This window comes from Uloborus diversus, chromosome 3, assembly GCF_026930045.1.
Source record: "Uloborus diversus isolate 005 chromosome 3, Udiv.v.3.1, whole genome shotgun sequence".
In the NCBI taxonomy this organism is placed as follows: domain Eukaryota; kingdom Metazoa; phylum Arthropoda; class Arachnida; order Araneae; family Uloboridae; genus Uloborus; species Uloborus diversus.
Genome location: NC_072733.1, coordinates 191,723,675 through 191,737,876, shown reverse-complemented (window position 1 = coordinate 191,737,876; position 14,202 = coordinate 191,723,675). Strand labels below are relative to the sequence as shown.

General features: G+C 31.8%; 1 protein-coding gene across 2 annotated transcripts in view; it reads left to right on the top strand.

Moving 5' to 3' along the window:
* Window positions 1-1,919: 1,919 nt before the first annotated feature.
* Window positions 1,920-14,202, top strand: part of LOC129218474 (LIM domain-binding protein 2-like) — a 57,342-nt gene continuing 45,059 nt past the window's right edge. For both annotated transcript variants that reach the window (XM_054852755.1, XM_054852754.1), the window contains exon 1: window positions 1,920-2,102. In XM_054852755.1, coding sequence (XP_054708730.1) covers window positions 1,944-2,102 — 159 coding nt within the window. In that variant the 5' untranslated portion in view covers window positions 1,920-1,943. The remainder of the gene's footprint in view (window positions 2,103-14,202) is intronic.

Below are 14,202 nucleotides of genomic sequence, written 5' to 3'. Positions count from 1 at the left end.
ACAGGGATATTATCATGGGAATATTACAGATAGTAAAGATAAGATAGAAATATCCTTATAATTTGATTGTGATATGAATTTTTGCAATAAAATATTTCATCGATGTTCGCAATATTTCGTAAGATATGTAACAATTCATTCACAACAACATAGGCGGTTCGTACAAGGTTGCAACTTTCCTCTCATTTCAAAAGTAAAGATTCCTTTTCCCCTCTCTTTTCAGAGCTAAAAATTAACAATTGATTTAAAAGTGTTTTTACAGTAAGGATTGATTCATTTCCTTACTGTACCTTCATGAAAATAAAAACTCAAAATTCCAGAATCAAGGGCTTTTCTCGCGTTGTTTCATAAAAATGAAATTTCAAATTGGAAACGGAAGTCTATGGTGCCCACTTGTCCTGATTTTTGAGTCCATACCATATTCCACATTTTTAGAGGAATTTAATGAATTACTTTAAAATCTAATAAAATACTCGAATTTTATTTTTAAAAGAAAAGAAAAAGCGAAAGAAATAGGGGAAAGGTCAGCTTAAGGGCCGTAGTCACTCACTACCCCCCCTTCCCCCGCATCTGTTTTGACCAGTGTATTTAGGTGGGTCAGGAAGGAGGTAACAATTGCTCCCCCCTTACTTTTAGAAATCAATGGATTTATATTGTATGAGTGAACGTGGTTTTGCTATTTTTTGGTGGAAGTTGCATTTATTTAATGCCCCTGGAAAAATTTGGAATGACGGGCGTGCTTTTGACACCCCACTTTGGTGCACCAGCCGTCTGTGAAATACGCATTATTCATATAAATTATTACATAGGTGATTGATGATAAATGTTTTAACCTCAGTTGAAATCAAACAATATGCTGTAGTGTTAAAAAACCTTAACTGCTATAAATTTTGAAATTCATTTTTCCTGTCTTGAAAGAATTTTTTTCTGTGACAAAATACGGCAATTGTTATTGATCCTTTAATAACTCGCACCGTGCCGTGAGCAAAATACTCACACCAAGAAGAGGAGAAACTTTTTAAAATTTTGTTTCTTCAAATGTTTCGTTTTTTCAGCAAATACTATCATTTTGTTTAAACACTTAGAGTTTAGATTTAATAGTAAATGAAATATTCTGATATAAAGGACATTTTTAAACATTTACTTGATAGAAATAGAGGTTCCGTGAGAAAAATTCACACACGAGTTCTCAAGTCACGCATTTTGAAGCGAGTTCTGTAGGATTCAAGTTATGTAACTGTTTTTCCTTTCAAAACGTAAAATCTCCTCGGCTTCTTCCGAAAACTTTCCGGTTTTTCCACCTCATTTCAATTTTCCCGGGTTTTTTTTTTTGCTACTTTAAGATGAAGCTAAGCCCAACGGCTACTTTAGTTTTATCAGTTATTTCTGAGAAGGTGTGTGATAGTAGGTGGCGCATAGGTGCTGCTGAAGATGGTGGTTCGATCGATTTAATGGTGCGCTTCGTTCGCTTGAAGACAGATGGCAACTTTTATGGAACGTGAAATTGTTGATGTTTAGCCTTTAAATTATATTTCCTGTTAAATCGTATTTACCTATTCTGATGGACCTGTTTTGCTGCATTGCTTCTTTGCAATGACATCTGAAAACATACTTAATATGCATTTAAGATGAGCGTCTTGTAAGGTATTACTGAAAATCCTCGTGTCGTATTTTGTGTAACGTAAAAAAACCTCGTGATTTATTTGTGCGAGCATCAAAACATCTGTTGTAATGTGATCGATTGTATTTGTGCTGATCACGATCTCCGGAATGAACTCTTATTCGAGAAACATTCAAACATGTTGCATGTAATGCGTCATATACGATTTGTTCTTTTGCAATTTCGTGAATTTACCATTGAGACTTCTGGAAGTATTTATTTTTAGGCTCCCGGCTGAGTCTATTGTTGTATTATTTATCGTTATGAGAGTGAATCTTGTCAAATGAAGCAAATGTTTAGCCAACCTATTCCTGGTGGCCCAGCAATGGACCCATTCTATTCCTCTCCTTTTTCATCTTATTTTAGGAGACAAACCCCTTATTTTGGACAGCCTGATTATCGAATATATGAGATGAACAAGCGTTTACAGCAAAGGACGGACGTAAGTACATTCTTTTTACTAAATAGTAATGTTTAATTCATTTGCAGTAGAGTCTTGAAAGTCCCAGACCCAAAAATTCAAAGTTGCTTCTTTACATTTTATTTATTTTTTTTATCAAATAATTTTGTAAACAAACAATGGCGAACTGAAATCTATAAACCAAACTCTTTCGCTGTTTTAAAACTTCCTTTACATACACAGAAGTTCTACTGTTGAGAGGTTGTTGTCAATGACACTTACCAAGTGGCATGAAATAGTCATTAACTGCTAGAGAGGACTTAAAAGGTGCTTAATAGATAATGACATGGTACGAAAACTGCTTAAAGAACGACTAATCATTGGTTTTGGAACTTCAGAGTGCAAACGAAAAGACACCCTTCTAAATGCCGTACGAGTCGCATACACTAAATTTTTGCCTTCTACAACTAACTATTTTAATATTGAGCTAGATACATGCAACTACGCACAGAGACATCACAATCATCATTGGGCAAAATCGATTCATAGTAGATCACAGGGCCCAATATAGGCTGATTTGCTACCGTTTTTCGGTACCCTTCACAAAAATCTTGTTTTGAAATAGGTACTTTCACAAAAATCAAGTAATAAAATCAGGTAGCTTCACAAAAACATCGAAAATTTCACAAAAATTTGCGTTTTAAAATATAAAATTTGTTTCTCTGTTTAAAACAAAATTTACTTATAACATAAAATTCTAAGCAGGTTTATATGAACAATTGCTTAAATAGCAACCTTTTTGTGGTATTTTAACTAATTTTTAGCTGTTTCTCGCCAAAGTGTATTTATGCAATATTATCGCAATCTTTTAACATGTTTTGGGGAACCGTTTTTTCTCATAATTTCCAATATTGTACACAGTACATAGCCCATTAAGCTGAAATTACGATGGTATTTTTGGTACTTCTTAGGTTTTTAGCTCCCCCCCCCCCCTCCCCAAAAAACAAAACGTGTTAAAAATAATACTAAATGACATTTACACTTTTCAAACTAAAATTTCACTTGTTCTACTTCTCTTTTACAAAAATTAGGATGCTTCTAAAAGTTCACAAAAACAATGCTGATAAAAAAAAAAACTTTCAAAAAAACAGAATGATGCAATACTTTCGCAAAAATAGGTAGCGAGAAAAATATCCTGGATTGACCCCTGGATCAGAACATCCTTTTGCCTGCAAGTTTATGCACATAACATACAGACGCAGAAAAAATTTACTGGTCAACATTTATTTTGGAGAAATTAAAGTTAAAATTCGTATTGAACCGAGTGATAAATTTTCGTGACTTCTTTTTTATACGAAATAAAAGGTACACACATTCTGATGTTTCTCGAAGAATTTTTTAATGGCTAAAAATTTTCCTTATCCGAGGTGGTGTGAGCCTTCTTTATCTCAGACTTTCGAGACTCTACTGTACTGTCTTATTCCTTTTTGATCTGAGCCCTATATGGACACTGTATAATAAAAAGTAAGGTAAAATCTATAAGTGTTGACACTTCTAGATCATTGTTTATCTTGTACTATGTTTAAGTAAAATGCTTTAAATGTCTAAATTTATGTGTTGTTATAAATGTTTTAAAAACAGGGCTCCCAATTGGTCCTTTTTACTCTTAAAAATCTATTTTATAGTTCAAATCCTTAGAAATCCATTTTTTGAAAATTTGATCCCTTTTTCGTGGTCAAATTCAGTTTCGTTTTAAATTTTCCATAACACCTCTTTTGTCTATTTGCATTTATTTTTTCTAAAAATGCAGTAAAACCTTGTTAAATAGCGAAATCACTTAACATGAAATATTGCTTTACATGAAATCCTACTTGCTTGGTCTTATGAGTTAGGAAGCAGTTAATAATTTAGTGCTGAAGATGAGTTTGGTTAACAGGAAATTTTTTTCATGGTCCTCACTGAATTAACCTTTACGAGGTTTGACTGTAATATGCATATTGTTTACACCCCTAACCACAATAATTTACAAATTTTGAATCAAATGAGGGAATTGATAGGTGTAACAAATTCATTGAGCATAGTTTCCTGTTCTTGGCAAAATTAATTTATAGCACTAGATCGACTAGGCCGGTCATTTTGACCATAAAATAATTTTAAAAATTCTCGATTTTTTTTTTTTTTTTGGTTTCTTACTAATCCGTGTGATAGGCTTTTTTTAAATATTGGTTAAGCTTAATCAACAAAGAAATTCATTTATATTAAGTAATATAAATGAATGTATGTTTCAATGCTAGTTGAAATTTACAGTGAACTCCCGTTTATTCGCAAGTCAATTAACTATCAGGAACATGTTTTTTTTAGCAAAAACCAAATACCAATCTTCAAGACAAAAACACATATTTCTTGATAGTTCATGATTTTTATGGTAAATATTTTAATGCTCTGTGCAAGTAGCATAGTCAGAAAAAAAAAAAAATCCGAGGGCGATATTGTTAAATTCTGCAGGGCGATACAGCCCTTTTCTAAGATGGAAAAATTCTAAATTTTGGAGCAGGATATATCTCCGAATTGCCTCCTCTTCCGGAAACGCAACTACATGTACCGTGGATTTAGAGAACCTTTAGATTGTTCCCAAATTGATTTGTTAAAACCAAATATTTTCCACTATATATAGTATTTATTCCATCATAGTGTAGGTTTTTACCAAATGTTATTCAACCAGAGTCATATGGAGATAAACACATAATGTAAACCTTAGTAGTCCTTTCTGAAAAAAAAAAAGGAATTCAAAAACTGAAAAGTGATAAAAGCATTTGAATGCAGGGCTGCTAATTGGCAGCTGCAAAAGCGGCACTTTCAGAGCAAAGGTGATTATGGTGACTATTTAGGCAATTTTTGCAGTCAATTGTAGAAAACTGCATTGTTTTTAGTGAAATAGCGACTTAAAAAATGAAAATAGAAATTCTGATTTTTTTTCCCTTTGGGCAAAAAGAATTGCTTTCAAGTACGCCCTTCATTTCCAAAAAGAAGTAGCGGTTGTTTTGCTGTGGTTTTTGCAAGAACCGTATATACTCGCTTATAAGTCGAGAAATGTAGTAAAAAAAAAGATTAAAGGTCGGGGGGGGGGGGGGTCAGCTTATACACGAGTCGGAATTTTCCGGAAATTTTTTGGGGAGAAAAAACAGACAAAAATGTGAAAATTTTAGTTCAATCCACTTAAGCAAATGCTAAAGAAATAAATATTAACACATTCCACTGTAATTTTACATTGTTTGCCTATGAAATAAAGAAAGACAGCAAAAAAAGGACTATGCTAAAAGTGCGGGATTCATATTTTTGCAGAAAAAGTTTTATTTTAGCAATCCAAAATTTTGTGAAGAGTTAATTTTTGCTATCTGTTTTTGTAAAGAGTTCATATTTGGGACTACAATTTTTGTTCCAAGTTGTTTTTATTTTGAAAAAATTTCAATAAATCTTTGTTTTTAACTTTCTTGTAGCCTTATTATGTTTATTTTTTTAAAATGAGTAGTAGAAAAACCTACTACAGTAAAACGTGTGAAGTTGGTCCACCCTTGTGTAAGTTGAACACCTGTTTAAGTTGACCACTAGCCGCAAGTGGTCAACTTACACAGGTTTCACTGTAGTAGTTTCTTGCGCTGTTTGGCAGTCAATCTTTGTTGTCTTTAATTAAATGTCAGACAATATAAAATTCTATGAGAGTGTGGCAGTGTTTCTTTCTTTAATGTTTAGAAGAGTTCAGCTAAAATCTCGGAATGTGCCATCAAGGTATTTTTGGCAGTTGTTTGACAGATTTTCGAAATTTTTTCAACCCGAAATACTTTGTACGCTTGTACTTTATTTTACGTATTAAGAAAGCCCGACAGCAGAATACTAATAAAATTTTGACGTACGTCGCAGAACGATTCTGTTCAAATTTGAGGGAGAAACTCAGGCAAAATTTCTGCAGAAATTCTACAGATTTTGGCAGAAACTCGCCAGATTTTCTGTAAATTTCTTCAAACTAAAGATATAATTTTTCCAAAATTCTGCGCAATTTCTGCAAATTTCTTCAAATTAGAATTAAATGAAATTTCTGAATATTACACTTGTTTATCTGAAAACAGGCACAAATGTGCAGTTTTGTGTGTTATTTGCAAAAACTTCAGATTAACTTCAAATTTGAAGAAGTGTGCAGAATTTTTGCAAAATTACATTTTAGTAGTTACATCTTAAATATTTTCAGAAATTCTATGGATTTGTGCAGAAAATCATTTTTGACTGCCTGCCCCTTTAAGGTCAATATGTAAATGATTGACTGCAAAAATTTTCCTTGTTTGACATTTTCGTGTAGCCATTTGTTGTTCCCACATTTGGCCATGTGCTGCTACTCTGAGGGAAACACTACATGCAATGAGATGCTTGAAACAGTATCAAAGCACTTAGAATTCTTTGATGTTTGCTGGAACAAAGGTACTTCTAGGTGCCGAGAATGGAGACATCAGTGGGGGGGGATGTCACTGGGTCATGACCCCCCCCCTCAAACCGCAAACGTATTTCAATGTTTGCTTGAAAAAAATTAAAAACTTGATCAAAACCATATGAAAAATAATTTTTTTTAATTCAATTTTTTTGGGCATTACATGATGGGGTGGATACAAGGAGTGAGGTTTCATGTGGGTCGCGACTTTCGCCCCCCCCCCCCCCCCCCGCCGGGAATCTGAAATTTCTTTGTAATTTATAAGGTTTATTGCTTTTGGGGGAGTAGTAAAAATTGCTGCTTGAAAGAAAAAAACCTGAACAGAACCGTAAGAAAAAAATTTTTGAATTCCATTTTTTTTTGTGGCATAACATGTCATTTGCTATTGATATATAGCTTTGCTTGAGACAGTCTTTCTACGGTGCTGTTTTCAAGCGCCAGTGAACTGAATAAACAAAGGAGTGTCTGCCACCCAATCGCTTTTTATGCAACAAATTTAATGGACGCCTGGAATATTTCCAGAGCTGTAAGGCATAGCTTCAATTGATAAAGCATTTGATTGTGTAATTTTTTATGTAAAGGCTCGATAAATTAGTATTCCTTTCTGTTGTGATTTTTTGACAGTTTCAATTCTGTTTGTGCTGAGTTTATATTTAAATGTGCTGTGAATAGTTAATTAGTTTAAATCAGTGATTTGGATTTTGTGACGTGCAAGAAATGTAAAATTTTAGTTTCGTGTTAGCGCAAAACCTCTTTAACAAGGATTTCAGTAAATTATTAGACGGAAACTACGCTGATAAAAGCTACATTTTGTTAGAAAAGGACTACCTATAACAAAAACAATGAAGTTTTCGGTCGACAAAACATTGTTGTCTTTTTGCAAAGTTAAAAAAACTGATGAACCCAAAACTGATGGACGCATATCCCGAGTTTCTGTATCCGACTCTGAGATTGCAACGTTTTCATCCACCTCTGATTTTTCTACAATCGAAAAGAATAAGTCGGTGAGCATTGATCAATGTCTAAATTACATTCATAAAATATTTAAATTTTTAATTAGATTTTTGCCATATTTTAAGTGAAGTTTTAATAGTATATTTCTACGTACTAGATAGATGTATCATAATCAGATATATGAATGAAATGAACCTTCTTTACGGAGATATCAGTACATAAAATATAAAAAAAGAGTAGAGACCGTCGTAAAAAGCTATTATCTTTATTGTATTGTAATTAATGAGCAATAACTTTTTAGTCACCTCAGTTAGTTAATGTTTAATCACAAGTATCATGCTAAACAGTCCTTCATTTCAGGCCCAGGTCTATAACTTTCGGGTTCCACTACAAATATGAACAAGCCCTATACTTTTTTTCAACTTGTATCTGAGATGCCGATTTTATTCAAAGTCTCTAGACAGGATTAAAAAGTTTTTTTTTCAGCACAAATTCAAAGTTCACCGTTAAAACAGGAAATATCATACTATCCCTTCATGGCTTTAAAGTGGTTTACTTTAATTATTATTTTATTTAAATGTAACCCAAGTTCAAGGAAATTGCCTTACATGAGACTACATAATCTATGGTTGCAGTTTCCGAAAATTTAGGGCTAACCACACATTCTAAAACCTGAAAAATAACTTAAAAACTTTTAAAAATTGTTGTTTCAATAATTTTTGTATGCAATTTTGAATTTTTTGTGGGGGGGGGGGAGTGGGAGGGAAGGGGAACTTTATCATAGTTTTTGAACATTTCAGAATGTCTTCCAAAAATTTTACTTGAATCTGCTCTCGCCCTTGGCCATGACCCCCCTCTTAAATGAAATCCTGTATCCGCCCTTGGGAGACATAGTATATGGTTTTGCATTTTCTGCCAAAAATGTAGTCAACGTAACACTGAATACTGACCGAAAAAATAAAATGTTCCTTTTTATACTCGAGAAATGATTTTATTTTGGCATGAAGGTTATTGGAAAAGGTCACATTTTTACATGTATAATTACCAGGGTTGGCAAAAACCCAGGTTTTTAAAAAAAAAAACCCATGGACCCAGGGTTTTTTTTAAATGAAACCAAAAAACTCAACTAAAGCTGGATTTTTTTAAAAGAAATGTGGTTTTTTTTTTTGTCTTTTTTTAGAGAAAATATGGGGTACTTGTAGCCTTTTGTAGTGTAAGTCTATGGACAAAGCACAAAAATTGTCTTGAGGTAAAAAAAAAGGTGGAAAATTCAGCTTTTTCTGAAGAAAAGTGCAAAAGACGACAAAACCCAAGAATGGTGAAGTTTCAGATTTTTTAGTTTCCTTGATTACCAACAGTTAAGGCAAAGTTACTTCTCGGGTGATAAAATCTATTGTTTGTTTGTTCGTTTTTAATTACTACATTTTTTTTTTTTTGCATTTTATTTTATTGTATTTCATTTTGTTATGCAAAACCACTGTAGAACCTCAAGTAGTTAAAATCCCTTTTTACTGAATTCCAGCTTAATTAAGACATTTCTTTGAATTTTATTTTGCCCGTTTTTCTATTTCTGTGTACAGAGTAAGATATATTAAACTTTTTCATAAAAGATAATGAAAATACTGTACATCCTATTCTGTTTTCTGTCCGACTGTTTGTTGAACCTGTTAATTTCTAAAAATATACCTTGTTTATTCTAGATTTGTGACATGTTGGTTTGCAGAAAATAATTCACATGAAAGCCTTTTAGCTAGAGTAGTTTCCTCTGTACAATCTACAAATATTGAAAAAATCAGAAGTGACAGGACTTAGTCAAGATAACTTGAGTTATTTATTGACCAGTTAAAGAAAAAAGTTAAATATATATGTATTTAAAATCTTTGAAGTATTTTTTTAATGCCATTAAGAGTTAAGAAATACTTATATAATAGTTAAGAATAATATATATATATATATATATATATATATATATATATAATATGTATATACTAGTTATTAAACTATTTTGTTAACTTAGCTTTCCCCAGAAAGTTTTTAATGATAAAATTAAATATTTCTTTTATATAGCTATTAGTTTATCGTTAATACATGTTAAGACAAATATTGTCAATTTAGAAAGGTAAAGAAAATTTCCTTGCCTAATCAAATACCTCACTTAGGGGCAATTCTATTGTGATGGGTGTGACACTATTTTTACTGGTCAAACCAAAATTTTGATCACTAATTTGTAAACAAATATTAACAAAGTATTTTAATCATATTCAACTACATGCATTTGCTTAAATAATTGAGTTGAAGCAAAACGGCAGGACTTGATATTTTTTTTTAAAGAAAGTTTTTAAATGTTGTGACCTTGCGAGACATGAGTTTTCATCTGTGCACTTATATTTCTAGAAATTCCTGTGGATATTTAGATGTTTTATGACTATAGCATTTTTTTATTCCGTTAGAAGACATTCAAATGAAACTTAATACATAATATTTATGATGAATTTAATTTTTTTACTGAACAGGAATTTTTTTTTTGTGTTGTGACGGGTGTGACCCTTCAAATTTGCTATTTGGATGAGCAATTTCTAAAAGAATAATGATCGGTATAGATATCAAATTTTAGCGATAGTTAATATAAATTTACATTTCATAAAAAAGAAAGCGAGTTTTAGATGTACATTTATTTTAGCAGTTCTTTAATGGCCGCTAACGAAATTAGGTCAATTGGAGCTTTATTTTGTAATTGCAAAAAATTCCTTTTTTAAGCTTGCCTTTTACTAGAAAAAATCAACAGGGTCATCCATTAGCTTGCATATCTTCATACTTATTTTTTCTTTTTTAAAGTTAATATGTGTAACACTTAGTATTATATTGCCTTGTGTGGTTAGTGAAGAGAAAAATAAAAGCTATATCAGATGTTAGTATAATCTGACTGGGAAAAAGATATACCATTTGAGTTGCAGTGATAGCTATATTTTACAATGTAAACTCTGCTGTCTGTTGAGCTTAAATATTTTCAGAGCTGCTTTCCCAAAAGTTGTCACTTCTCCTGAACTTCATTTCTTCAATAATTCTAACTTGCAGACAATATTCACTCAGACTATGGTGTTTACTTTGATATACAGTTCAATTCTTGTCATCTTCACTGCAGAATTAAATAAATGAAAAGCAGTTTGATTGGACTTAGCTTAATTTGACAATGTTGACTGCATTTAGCCCCCCACAAATAGGACTACTGTGGCGTTCTATACAAAATGGTGAAAATTTTCTAATCTCATGTCAGTTGAAAACCCCCTGTGGGAAAAAAGCAATAGTTTGATTTTTAATACGTCTTTGTTTGAGTTATACAGCAATCAGAACATTTTTTTTTCACTTTTCATAGTTGAGAAAATTCAGTTTTCAGATCAGTTATGCTAGCATTTTAAAATGTCCAATGCAGCATATTGTCATGATGCTGTAACTTATTTCCATAAGGGAGCACATTGTATTATCTTTTAACCATGCACAACTTTTAAATGTGATAATTGGTTAATGAGACTTTAAATTGCATCCTGAGAACCTGTGCCATCATTTTGAACAAAGTTTACTAGTTCCAGTATCTCTAGTTTTATTTTTTATCTCATGAAAATAATTTGACTGAGGCATTTTTACAAAACAGAGTTAGTTATGGAAAGATGCAGTTGATTATTTACTTCCTTTTAAGCTATTTTACTTCTTTGAAATATTTCAAGAATTAAATGTAACTCAATAACTAAAAAAAATTACTGAAAAATAAATAATTCAAGTATGTCATGTTATACGATTTTCAGATATGTTTTTTAACTACAGTGCTAATTTGTAAAGAAATAAAATGGTTTAATCATCTATTTCATTTACAAAAGTTTTTAAAAGCCATTTTAAATGCTGTCACACCTGTCCCAATGATTTTGTCACACCAAAATCTTCCTAGAGAATAAAAATTTAATCAAATTTAAACATTGTATTCCTATTCACTCCTTTGCTTTTTTAGACAAAAACAAGTCAACTATTCAACAGCTGAATATTTGTTAGTGGGCCAAATCACTATTGGTTGTCTCACTAATTCAGTGACCCCGATATGTAGGCTGAGAACTATGTTTTTAATTTTTCTCTGGAAAAAGAGTTCATACCATTTCCTTGTCAGGAGTAAAAACAGTTCGACTATTATAACTATTTTTTATTAGTTGATCAGCTAAGTGACTTTGTAGTTAGACATTGGCCTCTTATGCCCAAAGGGGCAGGTTGAAACATTAGCTCCAAAATGTTCAAGATGCAGAAAATCACCAGCATACAATTTACAGTATGTAAAAAAGATCTTTTGAAATGTTTAGCATTGTATAGTCTTGGCAAAATTGAATTCCTAATTCAGTGTTGGTGTTGCTCAGGTGCCTCCATTTTGTGAGAAAACTGGGCATTAAAATTCTCGTGCAATGGTCATCCGCCAATAGGGGTACCACATAAAAGGGTTCAAACCAGCTTTTGGGGAACAAATTGGGAAACCTAGGTCTGCAAATGGTGAGAAAGATATGCAAGCCCATTATAAATAACATTTTTAAGTGTTGATAGTTTTTAAATTAATTCTAAGTACGGGGTTCGTACTTCCTTAAAAAACCCTTAATTTCATCAATCAAAATTAAGGTCTTTAAGAAACCTTTAAAAATTCCTTAATTTTCTAAAAACTATACAAAGTTCAGTCCCAGTTTTCTTTTTTTTTTCTATTTTCCGCCCGCAAATCTTCATCCTTCGCGATAATTGCCGAAAACGTATGTTTGGGAAACATACTAACCATGTCAAACACGTGTTCCGCTAAAAATTGCGTGGCTAGTTTGAGATTTCAATCTTTTTGCATCCTACAAATATTTCAATCAATTTTATTGTTGGAAGGTTTTTCCCCCACACGCTACTTTATATATACCTACTTATTTCATTCATTATTTCAATAATATTTTAATTTCTTAAATTTATTTTAGTGAATTTTTCTGTGGGAATCCCCAGCCCCCCCTCACTCCACTCCACATCATTTATTGAATATAATACTCAGGATTAGGTTTGTATTGTCAAAACTTAGACCTATTAGTGATTTCTTCTTGAACCAAAAAACTGGAACTCATTACTTTCCCCTGTGTTTGAGGTATGTTTGAAAGAATTAGGTGCCATCGATTTTGTGCAACCCCTTATTTTTTAGACCTGTCAAGGGCTGTGTTAAAATGCATGTTCAAGTTATGTAAAAAGCTTTCAGTTTTTATTTGTCTTTTGTTCACTTACCCACGAAAAATTCGTAATAACACAAATGTTCTGAAAATTGTATCAATTTCATGCTTTTATAGAATGTTAATTTTTTTTTTTTTGCATTTGTAGGGAGGGGGGTCACACCACAAATTACCACCCCAGGCCTCACCCATGCTAGACAGGTGACTGTATTATGTATCAAGTTCTCTGCCCCCACCCCCACTCTGAAAACCTCTGAAATTGTGTACCTAAAGCTATCTAATCATTTTCAATGAGACCTTAAAATTTTTTTGAGAATCCTTAAAAAGTCCTTAATTTTCAATTTTAAAAATGAGTATGAATTCTGTAAGTATGTGTAAACAAAAGTTAAGAAAATGTGCGTAAAGCAGAATAATTTATAGACTGAAAAAATAGTTCTTCATAATTAGTTGTCTTCTAGAAAAAAAAATATTTTTCAGAGAAGGTGTAGATATTTACTCTGTGCTCTTTGAAAAAAAAAAAAAAAAAACTCAAAGAACAAAATTTTGTTTGTTAAACATCTTCAGACACTTCTGTTGAAATATCAGGAACTATTTTCTTACTAAGCACATATTTTAAAATATAAATTTTAGTTAATTGTTATTAATAAATTTAATTTTCTGTCAATTAGCATTGATAATTACAATTATCATAATATCAAGTAGCTAACTGTACTTTCATAACCGAAATAGAAGTATGAAAAGTATTTGCTTTGATGGATTGATATTGATACATCATCAGGTAAAAAGTGATTGATTTCTAAGAAGCAATGAGTAGTGTGTCTTTCCTTTGATCTTCCCTTTAATTCAGGAGCAGTTTGTTGGGGAAAGGGGGGGGGGGAGGGGATTGCTTTGCAGGTATATCTTTCAACTTTTATATCCATTAAACAGGTGGGAAAGAAGTTTTATGTTCATTTTAAACTAATGTTCTCTTTGCAGTCTGCCTGATAATTATTGCAATATTCATGTCTTTATTTGAAATCCAAACTTTAACTTACATCAATAATTGGATGCTCTGTTTTATCAAGCAGCAATCATTAATTTGCATGGATGGTTGGGAGTTTAATGCATTATCGGAGTAGTAAGGATTGAGACCAAGATAATATTTACAAAGCTACGAATGCCATTCTCAGACATTTTTCTAAGTTTGCAGACAATTTTGATATTTTTAAAACAAACTTCTGTACTGTTATTTTTTTTTTGGAATGGGACAAATATTGATCTCAAATTTTGAGGCTTCCCCAATTAATAATATTGAAAAAGAAGCACATATTAATTAAAAAAAACAACGTTGGTATCATTGTTCTACTCTATTTGCTTTCAACTTGACATTTTTGTTATTGGCCGTGGTATAAGACTCTGGGCACAATTTTTGCAGAAAGTTTTTTAGAAATTACTGCAGTTTTCTGACAGTTTTAAATTTTCTATTTTTTGAAATATTATTATTTTTCATATT